The sequence below is a fragment of the Eretmochelys imbricata genome, chromosome 6 (assembly GCF_965152235.1).
Source record: "Eretmochelys imbricata isolate rEreImb1 chromosome 6, rEreImb1.hap1, whole genome shotgun sequence".
Taxonomy (NCBI): domain Eukaryota; kingdom Metazoa; phylum Chordata; order Testudines; family Cheloniidae; genus Eretmochelys; species Eretmochelys imbricata.
Genome location: NC_135577.1, coordinates 64,705,797 through 64,723,172, shown reverse-complemented (window position 1 = coordinate 64,723,172; position 17,376 = coordinate 64,705,797). Strand labels below are relative to the sequence as shown.

At 44.3% G+C, this 17,376-nt stretch overlaps 1 protein-coding gene across 1 annotated transcript in view; it reads left to right on the top strand.

Moving 5' to 3' along the window:
• The first annotated feature begins 8,310 nt into the window (after positions 1–8,310).
• Positions 8,311–17,376, top strand: part of DCAF5 (DDB1 and CUL4 associated factor 5) — a 107,354-nt gene continuing 98,288 nt past the window's right edge. Inside the window, exon 1 of the mRNA XM_077818727.1 lies at positions 8,311–8,538. Within this exon, the coding sequence (XP_077674853.1) occupies positions 8,325–8,538 (214 nt within the window). The 5' untranslated portion in view covers positions 8,311–8,324. The remainder of the gene's footprint in view (positions 8,539–17,376) is intronic.

Below are 17,376 nucleotides of genomic sequence, written 5' to 3'. Positions count from 1 at the left end.
TGAAACAAAGAAGCCAAACAGGAAGAATGGAGCACATGTGGCATCTGAACCCTAGTGAGGGGGAAATCTGTCCCAGAAAACCCAGAAGGATAGTCAAGCCCCTTTGAAGAAGAGTCAGTCCCATACAGCTCAAGGGGGCATCCAGGCCCCACGAAGGGGAGGTGAACGCAGCAAAGCCTGGTAGGGTATCTGAACCATACCACAAGGAAGCTAAACTGGAAGAACCTAGCACAGAATGTGTTGTTATATTTTCAACATCTGCACAATCTACTGTGAGTGACATCTCGTTCTGTCATTTCAAGTGGGTGGGGCTTCATTTGCAGACAACTTGCGTTGTGGGCAGAATATGGAATAATGGACAAGCTGTTCATAGGGTTGCCAATTTTGGTTGGCTGTATTCTTGGAGATTTCATCACATGACCTAATCTTTAATTCAAGATTAATCTTTAATTCCTGGAGACTCCAGGCCAATCCTGGAGGATTGGAAACCCTAGCTGTACAGATGTCAGGATGGAAAGGAAGTGGTGGATTTTTTGTATGATGCGGAGGAGGAAGAAGTAAAAGGATTTTTTCATTGTCCAGATAGGTGGGGAAAAAGAGGTTCTGGATCAGAATAAATTCAAAATTACTTAGGAGTCTATAAATGTGCTGTGTGATACTCAGGGCTTGTCTACACTTACCAGGGGATTGACGAGAGCCTGTTCATGTCAGTTGAGTGGGTCTAGTAAAGACCCGCTAAATCAACTGCAGATCGCTCTCCTGTCGATTCCTATACTCCACCGGATCAAGAAGGGTAGGGGGAGTCGACAGGAGAGCGTCTCCTGTCGACATCACGAAGTGTGGACCCTGTAGTAAGTAGATCTAAGCTACATCGATTTGAGTTATGCTATTCACATAACTCAAATTGCATAGTTTAGATGGAATTTCCCCTGTAGTGTAGACAGGGCCTCAGAATGCTCTTGACATTCAAATAGGTGCAACTGCAGTTATTAGAATAATCTCCTACTTTAAAATGTCCAAGTGTGATCTAGGGATCTAAAAGTTAAACTGTGTTTTTTTCCTGTTCATGAACCATTCGGAAAAAAATCCTTCAGCTGTTAAACTGAGCAAATTTGATATGCCATGACAGAGAAATAATAAACATGGCCAATGTTAGTCACATTGCTTAATGCATTTCTAGAAAGTGTTCAGATACTGCGGTAATGAGGACAGTAGAAAAACCTGAATAAACTAGATTGGAATAAAACCTCACTATGCCATTTTTGCAGTCACTTTTCTGAATGGAGCTATGTTTAAAAGAAAGCTTTTTATTTAAAAAGTTGTTCTGAGTTATTTGTATTGTTTTGCTTAGTTACATACAAGGTATAGAAATGATATATGTTCATTCAAATATTACAGAATTTATAATACAGTATAATAATAGATTCTGTCAGTAAGACATTCATTATAAGAAAGAGAAGAGTAAGCAATTCAATCACAGTGGTCTGAAGAGTAAATCAGGGATTTGCTTCCCATTGTGCTAGGCAGTGGACATAGGTGTAACTGGTGAAATCCTGCCCCCACTGAAATCAATAGGAGCTATGCCTGTGATTTCAGTGGTGCCAGGATCACACAATGAATCTAAATCCAGGTCTCCAAAAGTAAAAGGCTAGTAGTAAGCTAACCAACTGACAGGTTTCAGAGTAGCAGCTGTGTTAGTCTGTATTCGCAAAAAGAAAAGGAGTACTAGTGGCACCTTAGAGACTAACCCAATTTATTTGAGCATAAGCTTTGGTGAGCTACAGCTAAAGAAAAGGAGTACTAGTGGCACCTTAGAGACTAACCAATTTATTTGAGCATAAGCTTTCGTGTAGCTCACGAAAGCTTATGCTCAAATAAATTGGTTAGTCTCTAAGGTACCACTAGTATTCCTCTTCTAACCAACTGAATCTCTTATCCACCCTTCCCCACTTGAACTATAATTCTCTAGGCATTAAGGCCCCCAAACTCAGACATGTCAAGTGTCACTCACTGGGTGCGAGACTCACTCATTAGCAGGGCCGGATTAACTCTCCTGTAGGCCTGGAGCTATTAGATTTTGTGGGGCCCCTGTATACATGTCTTTTTCCTGGGAGGGAGTTTGGTGCAGGAGGGGGCTGGGGCAAGGGATTGGAGTGCAGGAGGGGGTGAGGGGTCTGGGAGGGAGTTTGGGTGGAGGAAGGGGATTCTGATCTGGAGCAGGGGGTTGGGGTGGAGGAGGGGGTGCGAGGTGCAGGCTTCAGCCAGGAGGTGCTTACCACAGGCAGCTCCCAGCCAGCAGTCCAGCAGGGCTCAGGCAGTCTGCCTGCAAGCCTCCTGAAAACGGCCTTCTGCTAGCACGTCTCTGTGGCCCCTGGGGAGAGGGGGACACCGTGTCTCTGTGTACTGCCCGCGCCAGCAAGCAACGCTCCCATAGCTCCCATTGGCCGGCAACTGGCCAATGAGAGCTATGGGACGGTGCTGGGGGCCGGGGGCAGCATGCGGAGCTGCCTCTCCCCCCTCCAGGGGCCACAGAGACATGCTAGCAGCCAGCCACTTCCGGGAGCGGCATGGGGTCACAGCATGTAGACAGCCTGCCTGAGCACCCTGCTGCACTGCAGGACTTTTAGTGGCCTGGAGTTGGAGATCACTGCCTGTGATTTATTTTTGCAGGACCCCCCTTTAGCCAGGGCCCTGGGAGGCAACTATTAAAGTCCCTGCCTTAATCCGGCCCTTCTCATTAGCATGCTATCTCACTCTCACACACATTCATATGCATCTCTCACTAATTTTGAGTAAATATATAAAGATTTAAAAGAGACCACAAACATCCAGGGACTCAGGCACAGGGCTTAGAGCAGAGGTCCCCAAACTGTGGGGCTTGCCCCCTAGAGGGGCACAGAGGAATGTTCAGCGGGGGCACGGCGGGACCAGGCCAGCCTCTACAGGAAGTGGGAAGGGAGCGCCACCCAGCCCTGCTCCACTCCCAGCTCTGCTCTGACCCCACCCACAGCTGCAGCTCTGGCTCCCGGTCCTGCCTCCAGCCTCGGCCCTCAACTGCAGCCCAGCTACGGCTCTCCCTGGTCCCAACTGTGCACCCAGCCATGATCCCAGCCTCAGCCCCCTTGCCCCTGTCCGTCCCCCTCCCCAGGAGCCATGGCCCAAGCTCCAGGGGGAGAGGCACAGACAAGGGCAAGGAGGGCAGGTAAGGAGGGCACGACCCTGAAAAGTTGAGGGAGCACTGGCTTAGAGCTTGGAAAGCTGCTTTCCAAGCTTGTGTACTGTAGTAACCATGGAGACTACAGACCCAGGTTCTATACACACGGGGAAGAAGAGAGGAGGCTATGCAGGTTTTTGTGTGTGTGTGTGGATACTTGATTGTCAAAAAAATATAGTTTGCCCAAAAAACGAGCAGGAGTTGATTGAAAGTTTGCAGGTACTGCAAAATATAGTTCAAAAATTAAACCACACTGGACAAATACATGGCCCTTCATTGTCCCAGGAGCTGGCAAGAGTTCTTTTTTTAAAATGTGGTCTTCTCAAGTTCCCATTACTGTCCAGGGTTGCCAGGCTTGTCTTAAGTTTTACCCCACTCAAATGCAGGATAAGAGAGAGTGTTCAGTCTTGAACAAAAGACCATTCAGACCTAACCTTGAGCAATACGGGACACTGTCCTCTATTATCCAAATGAAGTTGGCAAATCCTGAGCTATGATTCAAGTTTGAGCCACCAAAAGAAGTTATAAAAACAGCAAAGGGAGCCACATGACAATATAACAAAGCACATTAATAAAATGTGAAACCAAATTAGATACTAAAAGAAATGTGGAATCTGAATCCTTTATCTATGGTTTGTTAGCTTCAAATTAATAAAATTCTATTTAATTACTTTATTTTTACATACAGTACATTTAATGTATTGTTTGTGTTTCATTTTAATAATTTCATTTTAATTTATTTTGCATTTATTTATTTTGGAATCTGATTATTTTAGTTTGCTGTAAATGTAATATGAGTAATAATATAAAAACCAAATAATATTTGTACTGTAAAGTGTTTTTCAAATGGATGATCACTATGACAAGGTGATATGCAAAATAAACATTGTTGTATTGATAAAACAATTTTCTTTTTTGTTAGGCTTATATAAAAACAGTTTATTATCAAATATTTCTCTTATTCTGTCCACTGACAGTGTGCCTAAACCAGGGATTATTAACTCTGGTCCTCAGGGATCTCCAACCATCCGGGTTTTTGTTCCAACTAGCAAATAATTGTTTTTATTAAAATCCACTGGTTTGCATTGCATATAGAATTTTCACTTGCCCTAGACTTTAGTATGAATTAGGACATTTAAGCATTTCATATGCAATATTAAGCAGTGTACATTTTAAAACAAACTAATAAGTGCTGATTGGATTAAAAACCAGGACTATTGGATTTCGCCAAGGACCAAAGGTAAGAGTCCCTGTCTTAAGCAATGACCTAACACACCACCTGGAAACTCTCACTCTTTGAGGCTGTAAATCTCACTCTTAAGGACAGTCAACCCTTGGCATCTCTGAAAACTTGAACCTATTTAAGCCACTGAGAGTTGTGCCATTGACCACAGTGGCTGCTGGAGCACGCCCAAAATACACAAAAAGAATCTTCCCCACAGAAAACATTACATTCTCTCTTCATTATGTTAGCAGTCACTAATTCCCTAGTGTAGGGATCTGATGAACTTACATAATATTTCAAGTCTTCGATTTTCAAAAAGATTGGTTTGTCTGTTATGGTGAGACAGAATAGAAAGCAAAAGCCCCAGACCAATCAACCAAAACAGTCTCCCCAAATGCTTAAAATGTTAACCTAATAAAATTCAGTGGGCGTGATTCAGGAAGTTTCCCCTCCTCCCCAAATCCATGTTACAGAACTCCCATTAAAGCCAACAGATGCTCCATTCTCAGGGGGCTTGCACAATTAAGCCCTGTAATATATTTGTATTGATCAGACTGATGTTCTCAGGAGTAAATACAGCAGAATAGTCTCCTTAAAAAAACAAAATGTGCTCAGATCCTACTCAGCAGCATACGAAATGATCATTTCTTTAGGAATAATAATTCTATTTTAAGATAAATCAGAAAGAGGAAACAGGGTGAAAAATACTTTTACCAGCATTTTTATCAAATAGATAATGCGTTTAGACTTTGTGAGAAAAATGACCTTTGGTGGCACTGGTGTGCATCGCCCATCATTTTTCTTTCAAAGACAACAGAAACCCACACATTCTTACGATGTAATGTTTCCCCTCTCTTCACTCACAGATTTGATTGTTTTCTCCAAATCAAAACTTCCATTAAGTAGTACGAAAAAGTTCTGGTACTTTTGGTTTTGAAGATAGCCTTTATACCCGTTATCTGTGCAGAGGACAAAGCTTTTTCTCAGGACTGGTCCCAGACTGTGGAACAAACTAAGAACTACCATAAACCTTACCACCTTCCTCTCCAAATGCAAGGTACATATACATATTTATTTTAAAAAACTAAAAAGCTACCAATACTTTACTCTGATCACACAATTTCCCCTTTGGGAAGAGGATGAGAGAGAAAATGAACCATACATGCAGAAGTTAATCATGTTGTTTAATATCAGATGCTACAATGATGATGGCAGTATAAAAAATGACGTGGAATACAATAAAATAGAATGTAAACTGATGGGGACAGTTTTGAATCTACAGCTTGAAATAATGTCACTAAGGTCTTGCCTACTCAGGGAATTTTGGCCATCAGTGACCAGTCACTAGTTCAACTGTAAAAGGTGCCTCTAGTGTACACTGGCAAACTACAATAAACTATCATTTGCACCGGTGCAGTTTACCCATGTGTGTGAAACTAGGGTAATTTTCACTCATGCAAATCATGACTTTTAGCAGCTTTGCCTGTCTACACTAGGAATTTGCATGAGTACAGTGCACTAATGGCTGGCCACTTATGGCTGCAAACAGGGCAAATCCTTGGCATAGACAAGGCCTAAAAAATGTCAGGTGTTAAATATGAAACCTTATATAATGTCTCAGTATTAATATAGTTAAGGTGATCATTGTATCAGAAACATTCAGCTAACACACCGTGGTTGGATGTTCTTGTCAAATTACTATTATGCATGTATTATCTTTTGGGTTCAAACAGTGTATTTGGAGACATTTTCACATACTGACATTTTATTCATTTGAAAGAATGCTGTCTAAAACAAAAGCTGCACACTTTAAATGGTCAAATCTCCTATTTTTAATATAATTGAAAGGTTTGCTACTAAAAATAGTGCTTAGAGTGTTGTTGGCTAAAAAGTGTGATTTATTGGATTATATGGTCTTTCTATAAACCTTAGCCAAGAAGAATCCCAAAGTTTTTTACTGCCTTTTAGAACAAAATCATTTCATCTTCTATTGCAAAGCAGTCACCGCTGAGATTGAACATGGCAGCTATTTAAGAGTACACAATAATGCTACACAACAGTTTTGGTCACGAAGTAAAGACATTTTTTTTCTATCTTGTCTACACTAGGATTTTGGGGGCTCATAATTCCCAACATGGGCATCTTTACATAGATAAGGCTCAGAGATGTTTCCCACCCTCTGAGCCTTGCCTAAACTACAACTTCCACAGGTACTAACCTGCACCCATTAGGAATTGTGCGTCTAAAAATCCTAAGGCTACTTACAGTGTATAAAATTGAGCGTGTGTGTCTTTGCAAGATGGGGGCCATAGAGAATGTCTATATTGTACTTCCATTGCTTTTAAAATTATTTTCCTTTTGTCTTACAATGGTATCTGGTGTTAAAATTTAAAAATATGGCTCTGTAGAACAGAAAATAAAAATAGTTTTCTCCCCCTTCCACGCACACAGGTACTGCAGCATAGCAAGGTGATACACCAGATTTGGGAAAGAAATCCTGCCGAATTTCACTGCATCTCATGAGGATAGATCCGCAGCAATCCAGTAGATTGGAAGTGGGAAACCTTGCTGAAATTCATAAGTTTTCAGGGCAGACAAAGGGAGGGAAAAGAGCAATTTTTTTTCCAAAAAATCACCATTGGTTGATAAAAGGAAATCCTGTAGAAATTTACCATTTTGGGGGTGAGGGAAGAATTCACCAACATTTTCCAGTACAAATTTCACAGGTTCTGCCAATTCCACCCCCCCCCCCAAACTCTTTTTCTTCCCAGTTACTGGGTTACATGTCCCAGCATTTGCGTCTCAAAGAGCTCTTAGCAAGTATCAGAATAGGCTGGAACCCACTTTAGAAAAGCCTTCCTTAGTCCTTATTCCTTATACTCAATTCCCACAGTTTCAAGATTTTTTGAGATTTAAAAGAAAGGTCACTTTTTCCCCCCCTTTTCTTCAAGGTGAACTTCTATGAAAGCATCCCCATTAATGGCAATGTCTGTCTCAAGGCGTTATTTTGCAGCTTTGCTGGAGAAACAGTCTTTTCCCTCCAGGCTCATTTTGGGGTAACCCCAACGGGGTTTTTTTAGGGCTATCCTTGCCCTGAAGAAGCTGACACCCAGGAAATTGACATGGTGTTAATATAGATTTATCCTTCACCATCCCAAAAATTAGCTGCATTTCAGCAATTTCCCACTACTAGGAACTGCATGGAGAAGAAAGCCCCTACTAGTCAGTGCAAAGGGGAACGAATTCCAGGGACCCTGAAACCTACTGGTTTTATTACATACGCTGAACTCCAGGAAATGTAGAGTTTTCTGAGGATCAGCGGCCACGCTGCATTTGAGAGGCAACAGATACTAACGTCAGGCATAGTGCTGCTGCCCCCTTTTACACCCTTCGCACGAACTCCTGCCCCCATCCAAAAGAGCTAGTAGTGCCTTCAGACGGTAACCCTCCAAATGGGAAACGATACGACACCTTCATCCGACCCTAGGGGCAGAAAGAAAGTACTTCCGCAGCGATTTTCTGGAGGGCGGGGGGAAGGGGTGTTTGAAATAAGTTGAAGAGCAAAAACAGGATGCCCTCATAAGCAAGTCTGCGAGATATTATACGCCAGCGTTAGCCATTGAACACCCAAACGCGTTGCCACCACCACCAACATTCAAACAAACCCAGGCAGCAGAAGAATTGCATTAAGGAAAAGGCTGCAGCTGTGGATCAGCTGCTGGGGGGAGGCGGGGGAGGAGTTTAAGGGGGATCAGGAAGCAACGGAGAGTCTAACACCTCTCTCTGCTATGGCTGGCTAAAGAAAAATCATCATAACCATAACAAGGGGGGGAGGGGAGAAGGCGGGGGGGGGGGGCGGTGGGGAGCAGCAGCAGAGGCAGCAGCATGAAGAGGAGATCGGGGCCGGGGGGCAGCATGAGGTCTGTGGTGGGCTTCTTGTCCCAGCGGGGCTTGCAGGGAGACCCGCTGCTCACCCAGGACTTTCAGAGGAGACGCCTGCGGGGCTGCAGAAACCTCTACAAGAAGGACCTACTGGGCCACTTCGGCTGTGTCAATGCCATTGAATTCTCCAACAATGGAGGCCAGTGGCTAGTCTCAGGTAAAGCAAACATCCTCCCCCCCCGCCCCAGTCCTTGCCAGCCCCCCCGCGGCTATCTCGCCTCCCTCCCCACCCCAGCTCACCCGAGGAAAGGGGGGGATTGTGGTGGCGTTTCCAGTCCCCTCCACCCCCGCAAGGGGCGAGTGTTCCCCAAGGAGGGATCTAAAATGGTTGACAGGTTCGCATCCCATTTTTGTATTATTTTATTGGGGGGTGGGACGTGAATCCCCAACAAAGTTTGCAGGAAAGTGTTTGGCACCGGGGGGGCGGTACAGGGGGTTTCATGCGCTTTACTGCGCGGCGAAGGCGTTGGGAGCCAGCTGGGCTGAAATTGTCAGAGCCCGGTGACATGTCCCAGCGACCAGCCGGGGCTGGGGCGAGTCGGGAGGTGCAGTGGGGCGGGTCACTGACTGGGGAGGGCGGGGGGCTGCTGGGGGGCATGGACGCGCTGGGGGGGGGTCTCCGGGGGGGCAGCCCTGCCCTGGGTGGATTTGGGAGGCTCGGGTCGCTCCTGGGCCGCCGTTGAGGGGGATGGGGCCGCGGGGTGGATCTCCCCGCCGGCGGGTGGCGGTGCCCGTTCCTGGCTGCGGGGTGGCCGGCGCACGGGGCTGGGGTGCGGGCGCTGTCAGGTAGCGGGGGGGCCCGGCTTGAGGTCAACCGCTACCTGGGGGCGGGAGGGAGAGCGGCCTCGGGGCGCCGTGCCCGGGTCCCCCCGGGGCTGCCGCAGGTGCCTTCACCCTGCGGTGCTTCACGCCTCGCTCCCCTTCCGCGCAGAGGGGCAGGGAGCAAACTCCAGGCCGGGGCTTTGCTGGGAGCTGCAGGCCTCGCTCTCCTGGGCTCCTCTTAGCGACAGGCCGGGGAATCGATGGCCTATTCCGCCCAGGGGAGGGGAGGCCGGACCAGGCTCGCCCAGCGTCCAGATTGTCCCTGCTGGGGCTCGAGGTTGCAGTTCTCCGTACCTAGCCCGAGACTCCCAACCCGGGGGAGGGTCACAGCACCGCCTGGGGAGGGGATCCAGCGCCCGTCCGATGTAAGGAAAGGGCTGCCTGCAGCTCCCCTCCCCGAGCCAGGGGCCCCCGACTGCGGGGTGGATGGGAAGGGATCATGACCCTCCACTGAGAGCCAAGACCCTCCAGTCTGGAGGGTATCACAGCCCCCCACCAAGGCCTTTCTCCCTGTGTGTGGGAGGGGGATACCAGCTTCCCTCCCACTCCAGACAGCCAAGCTTCCCAAAATGGGGACATGAGAGACAGGAGAGGAGTGTCACTTCCCCTTACTGACAGTCATGGTCTTCCAAACTGTGCGTGTGTGTATTGCAAAAGGTCCTCCACCCCATAGGGTTGGAAAAGGGGATTATACCTTTCCTCCAAAATAAAGGTCTGCCCTCCTCCAAAATGGGGTAAAGAGAGAAATTGACTTTTCCTGCCTCTCTGGCCTTCTGCTAGCAATAATCACATGTACTAATGGCACATCATGGGGATTTATGTCTCTTGCCGCCTTTGCTTTAAAAATGGATTCTCATTTGTAAGAGTCCTAACATACTTGATGCAAACCAAACAGGAGAAATGTTCAGGATTTTGCCTGGGGGCTATCTGATATGCTGTGAACAGTAATTGGAGACACTGGGGGGGTGGGGGAAGGGGGCATAATGGGTGCTTTTTGCCTCGCCATAGTGTATTGTAGCAACACTTGTGCTTGCAAAACCCGATTTGACAGGGCTGAGTAAGAATCTTTTCCAGGCAAATGCCATCAACTGCTGCAGAAACTAATTAAAGAAAAATTCTAGTCATAATGGTTAGAAAAGAAAACCTACATTTCCCTAGAGCTTGTCTACACAAGGAAATTTAGGAGCATAATTATACCGCTATAATACCATGGTAACGCCCCATGTGGACATTTATCCTGGAGTAAGAGTGTCCATGTGGCCAGTTATAGCAATATAGTTATGCTTGTAAATGTCTCTGTGTAGACAAGCCCTAAATCCATCAACAGCTCAAGTGCCTTTGCTGCTGCTCTTAGCTTTCCTAATCTGTGACAGACACACAAATGACCAGTGTGTTTTGCTGCTATTAAGAAGCATGTAGACAGCAAGAGAAACTGGCATGAATCGTGTTAGTTTCACATTGCTGCTGCTGCGTGGAAAAGCCTTCGGACATTGATTCCCACACTTTTTCTAAGGCGACCCACTAACTGCATTTTGTCTTTTTTTTTTTTTTTTTTTTTTACTACTCACCATTACATATATGCACCCTTCACCCTGGCATCATAATCCTAATCATGGCCTGGTGAGGAGGAACCCAAAGGGATGGGGTGCATTGGAGGGTGAGCCCTCCCCGCATTCACGCCAAAGCAGTGGCTCCTGCCCTGCGGGGCTGGGCCTGGCTCCCCACTGTAGTTATTGTGATCTGGCGCATGGACTTTCTACATTAGCACTTTTGTTGGTCAGGGGTATGAAGAAAACACCCCCCTTGACCGACATAAGTTTCATTGACAAAAGTGCTGCCGCTACGTTGGCAGGAGAGTGTTTCCTGCTGCCATAGCTACTGCCACTCATTGGTTTAATTATGCCAGGGGAGAGCTCTCTCCAACTGGCATAGAGCGGCTACACAAGAGACCTTGCAGAGGTGCAGGTGTAAGGTCCATAGTGTAGACATAGCCTTAGATTTGGCCATCTGCCCCTCTGCCATGGGGTACCTGGGCCAAATTTGAGTGAGTGGTGTTGCAATGCCGGGAGCTGGACCCAGCACTGCGGGACAGGAACCACTGCTGTGGGGTGAATGCAAGGCAGGCTAACTCTCCAACGCACCTCCCTTCCACACTGGGCCAGGGAAAGTGTATGTTTGCCTCGGGCAGGGCCTAGTGAATGGTTAAGCCATCCCTGGATGTGACAACCCTTCTGGAACCTCTCTGTGACCCAGTGGTCTGTCGGGACCCACCGTTTGGGAAACATTGCCTTAGGAGCCCCTTCAGTCTTGTGATGGAATTGATGCAGTTACCTCAGTGTGTATCCACTTCCTAGATAGGGCTTCTCTCTAATGAATATCTGCAGATTCATAGGAAAGGAGAGGAATTCCCCATCTACAGTGTTAATAAAATTCACAGGAAGGAATATCCTCTCTTGCACATCTGTGGTCTACAGGAGATGCACTTCCCTTCTATAAAGTTTAGGAGATATATATCAATGGAGCTGTATTCTTTCAGATCTCAGGAAATCACGAGGAAAAAAATACTAACATTGTAATACATTTAAAAAAACAAAATCATAACTGAATTTTGTGACTCTAATGGTTGAGGTTTCTTACTAGAAACTCAGATATTAGGAATTAGGAGAATTTACACTGTGTACTTAACTACCTTAACTTTGGCTTTGTATCGATAGTCTGAATTTCTCATTTTCTCTGGGTATCATAGCCATTTGTTGCAAACTGTTTCCCCTTATCAGTGACCACAAAATCGAGAGTAAAAAAAACAAAAACGAGGAGTCCTTGTGGCACCTTAGAGACTAATTAATTTATTTGGGCATAAGCTTTCATGGGCTAGAACCCACTTCATCAGATGTATGAAGTAAAAGATATAGGAGCAGGTATAAATACATGAAAGGATGTGGGTTGCTTTACCAAGTGTTAGGTCAGTCTAATGAGATAAATCAATTAACAGCAGGATACCAAGGGAGGAGAAATCTCTTTTGAAGTGGTAAGAGAGTGCCCATTACAGACCGTTGACAAGAAGGTGTAAGTAACAGTAGGGCGAAATTAGTATTGGGGAAATTAAGTTTAGGTTTTGTAATGACCCAACCACTCCCAGTCTTTATTCAGTCCTAAACTGATGGTATCTAGTTTGCAAATTAATTCCAGTTCTGCAGCTTCATGTTGGAGTCTGTTTTTGAAGTTTTTGTGTTGAAGAATTGCCACTTCGAGGTCTGTTATTGAGTGACCAGAGAGATTGAAGTGTTCTACTTGTTTTTGAACGTTATGATTTTTTATGTCAGATTTGTGTCCATTTATTCTTTTGTGTAGAGACTGTCTGGTTTGGCCAATGTACATGGCAGAGGGGCATTGCTGGCACATGATGGCATATATCACATTGGTAGATGTGCAGGTCTGCTCCTGTATCTTTTACTTCATACATCTGATGAAGTGGGTTCTAGCCCATGAAAGCTTCTGCCCAAATCAATTTGTTAGTCTGTAAGGTGCCACAAGGACTCCTCATGTGGTGGTTTTTTTTTTTTTTTTTTTTTTTGCTGATACAGACTAACACGGCTATCACTGAAATCTGAAAATTGAGAGTGTTTTGCATTATAGGGTAATGGCAGACAGGTGCTTAGTTGCTCATTTAAGAATTAGGTGTTTAAAAGGCAGAAGCATTATGGATTCCCCATTAAATTCAATACCCTTAAAAAGTACAGACTTTATTAAAGCTAAACCAAAAAGAGCCTGATTATTTTTAAAGGCATTTTTAATGTTTAAACTATGAACAGCAGAAGAGGCAGGCAATGACATTCATTGGGGAGAAGGACTCCAATGAAAGCTAAGGGAAGGTTAGGCTAGCTGGGACACTGCTCTGTCAAAACAGTCGGGATGCTGAGGCAGGGATGAAGTAGGGGAGATGCTTACTAAGCCCATAGTAGCCTGGGAATGTGAGCAGAGGAATACAAACAGTTTCCCAGTTGCACAATTTTACTGTCTTGATATAATTATTCTAGTGCTCCGGTCATTATAGTCTGTGTCTCGATTTGACAATTGCATTGTTTGTAACTTAGCCTTCAATGGTGCCAATTTAAGCACAAGTGGAATAGTGCATTCACTCTAGACATACTGATTCAGTAAGCACAGTTCTTCACTGTATTATTTGGAATGTCCTCTGGGTACATATCCAACTCTTCCTGACACTGTTGTCAGAAGCAGTGGGTCCTAAGGGAGTTTGCAAGGCTACTTACTGGTTGCCTAAATCTGGTTTACATTATAGCTCCAACTGGTTTTCCAGTTAAAATTTTTGGGAAGAATTTCCCCAGTGTGGACAGGCCTTTGTCACCAATAAATTTTAAAATAGGATTTCAGTGTACCATCCTAATGTTGATATTTTACATCTTAATTAAAAATTTGATCAACGTTGGTCCTGTGTATCAGATCTCGCCTGGATAAATCCAGTAAAGTAAGTTCTCTCATTTTAATATTTTAATATTTTTATTGGTGCTACAAAGTGTCAAAAGAAGTTGAATTTCTTGAACCTTGGTGAGGAATCCTCCCCCCCCCTCCCCCCCCCCGCTTTTTTTAGGGTGTCTACATTTGGGAGCTCCTTGTCTAATTCACTTCAAATGTGATAGAAAATTTCTAGCGAGGCTCTAAGCCTAACCCATCAGTCTTGAGGGTCTTACTCTTTCTGTTGTGGATTCCTTAATTGTGAAATTGATACTGGCTCTTCAGAGAGAGACACTGACGTTTAGGGGGCAGAAGTAGGAGAAGAAAGGAGACTGGAAGGGAGGAAGTAGAAAATACAATGTATAAGGAGAGAGCGAGAGATGTAAGTGGGGGATAGAGGAAAGGAAAGGAGGAGACAAACCCTGAAGACCACCACTTAGTTTATGTCCATGTGGCCCTGCAGTTTGGAGGGAATGAATTGCAGCGCATATGGATTAAATTAATGCTAACTAAGTACCTTTTAATTTGTGCCTGCAGCGTAACACATAGGGGAGTTACAGCACAGCATGCAAGCATACTGTAGCTCGAACTGTGAGGCCATATAGGCAAGCCCTTGCGACAAGATACATCATGATTTACAATAGGAAAGACAATGAAAAATAGAATGACACTAGGAAGGGAAAGGCCTCACAAATAAGGAAGAGAGGTAAGTAAGGGTGGCTGAATACTATTCAGTGAAATTAGTTGAAGGATTTGGGGAAAAAAAAAAACCACCTTCCTCTGGAGCTCATCAGATATTATTTGGTAGATATATTATTGGACCAATAAATGTGAAAGTTTTCAAGCTTATTCAACAGTTTGTTTTTTTTTCCTGCTTTTCCACAGCCTTGAGAGCAAGTTACATTACAAAAAAAATTGAGGTTGATTGACTATGTGTAAGAGTTAAGTATAGCACACAGTAAATTATACTCAACTATTTGATTCCTTTAAATTACAGGGGTGAGGTTTCTGGAGGGTGTGGCTTTAAAGAGGTGATGTGGTAGAGGAATCCTAACTAATGAACTTTTATTCTTGGGCTAGTAGGTGTTACATAATGTGTTTTCAAGCCTTGCTTTTTGGTATGTTTTCTTGTTCGTGCATTTGCCCATCTCCCCCCCTGCATCCCTGTTATCTTTGATAAACACAAGTATGTGTTTATCAATGCCTCCTAGTTTCTTCTGGTTTAAACTGCATCACCAAGAGAATTTCTGGAGGGTATTATGGTCCTAGGTTTCCTTAATCTTTGTATACATTTTTCTGCTCTTTTTTCCCACTCTGCTGCTCTTCCCCACACAAAATAATATTTAAGTGACCTGCCTATGATTGTAAGTTTTAATTAGAAGCTTGTAGGGATGAGAGAGAGAGAGTTTGGTAATGCACCTCTCATTCTGTTGCCAGGCAAGTCCGAAGGAGTGTGGATCAGAAGCAGGGTAATGAGATGACCTTAGCAACAACACTAGAGAAGTATTACCTCTTTCTGTTAGGGGAATCGTGTTACTAAATAAATTTAAAAAGGGCCACGTGCAGTCCTGGCATAAAAGTGCATGCAATTCCCTTGCAAATGTGGGGACACTCCGCTCTAGATGGTTGGTCAATAGGTTTTGGCAATTGGGATTGGGGGTGTCACCTCTCTGGGGCACTGGTTCCTCAATGATTGGTCCTGGTGTATACCAGAAGTAGAGAGGCTCAGGGAGCTCACTTAGGCTTTGTATACATTAGAGGAACTCTGTGTGAAGAGCTGCTTAGTCCTTCCTAGCATGCTTGTATAATATTTGTGTGTCCATACATAAGTGATCCAGATGGTTTACAATGCCTAACAAATATTGTTGAGAGTAGATTTGCTTTCAGCAAGGCTAAATACTGGGTCAGTCTGTATCATTTTAGGGCTAGTGTGAACAGTACTGAAACATTTTAAGTTTCTGCTACTGTCCCAAGGTGGACTCTCATCTCCCAGAATCCATAGTGTTGAGACCTGTTGGATAGCAACCCACTCAGAAGGCATCAGCTGAAGCAGTTCAGGGAAGCACGAATGTGTATGTGGGGCAAAACTGCAGTGGTTCAGTATGGCTAATGTGAAGGCAGTGAATGGTTTCTGGTTAAACTTATGGCCCTGCAATTCTGCTAGGAAAGGGTTAAATTACTAGTGTAGCTGCTACCTTAGTATAACACCTTTGAGTAGGGTACAGGAATGCTACCTACCCCTCTCCCAAGTGCTAGAGTCACTGCAGCCTTAGAGTAAGGAGAACATACTGACTGATGTGGGGGTTTTGTTTTATACTGTAGATATAGAGGAATTGGGATTGTAGGGAAGGGTGATCACTTCCCAGGTTGTCCTGGAGGTAGATTTTTCTTTAGCATATTTCTCTACGTGGCTGACAGCTTCATATGGGGGGCTGAGGCAAGAAGCCAGAGTTTGACCCCTAATGATTAAAGGCCCTTGTCCTCATTGACGACTAAATTACTTGGCAAGTTTAAAGCCTTTAAAATGTGATTCCATCTGAAAAGTGACTAAAAATGGGATTGTGGAGTTTCATGCTCAATTTGCAATTTTCAAACCGCCAATCTTGCAAACATAACCCAGGATCTGTGAGTTTAACTGAGTTCTTCCCATTTTGCACATCATTACTATTAATAAAGGTTTGGCAGTCCAATTTAGGCCTCTGGCACCTGTTCAATGTCTCTGTCTACAGTGGCACAGGTATAACTGATTGGGATTTTAGTTTTGTTACATTGGATTTCCCTTACTCCTTGTGGATCTTAGCTGTACTGGTTCAGCAAGTGCTGATATGACCAAAATGCTGTAAACACTTGGGTACTAATTTAAACTAAATAGATGGGGTATCTGAATACCCTCAAGGAGAGAAGTTCTGTTGAGAATGAATATGCTATCTTGATATAGTTACTTCTATGAGTAAAACTACACTTCAGGCCAAGAGACCTCTGATTTGTCGGAGTAAGGAAAGTGGATGCAACGTTTTAAGAGGAGGAGTCATTATGTACCGTTCTATGACTCCTCTTCTCATTCCAAAGCAGCTTTACAGGTGCAGTACAAGTGTCACCATTCGTTCCTGTCCATGGCTCATTCGCCCATTAAGTCCAGCCTGATCATGTCCCTGCATGCTGTGTCCCACCATCTAGGTGGTAGTTAGCCTCTAGATCAGACTGACCTCTGTTGTGTTTGCATTATTTTCTTTGGCATCCTGTCATCTGTTTGTCTTCTACACTCTTCCCCACCATTGTAATATTTTCTATTGCAGTCAGTCCAGTACCATGATTTCTCATCTGCTCTCCTCCTAACTTTATTTATCTTAAAATCATTCCACTTTACACCTGCCATCTTCTGAAGAATTTTCATCTCACCTCTCTCCAGCCTTCTGATAATAGTTTCATTTAATGCAGCTGCTTCTGGACCATAGAGTAATACTGGTAATACTCTGGTTTGATGAATTATCACTTTGATACCAAACATACTGTTATCAGTTCATGATTTCAACAATTTCTGTGAAGCACTTGTAGCTAAAGTATATCTCTGTTTAACCTCTTCCTTGATGGAACCATCAGCACTCATCAAGCTTCCTAGGTACATGTGTGATTTTTACTTGTTCTGCAACTTCACCACAGCTGCATTTCAATGCTTTATGTATTGTCCCTTTTCCAAAAT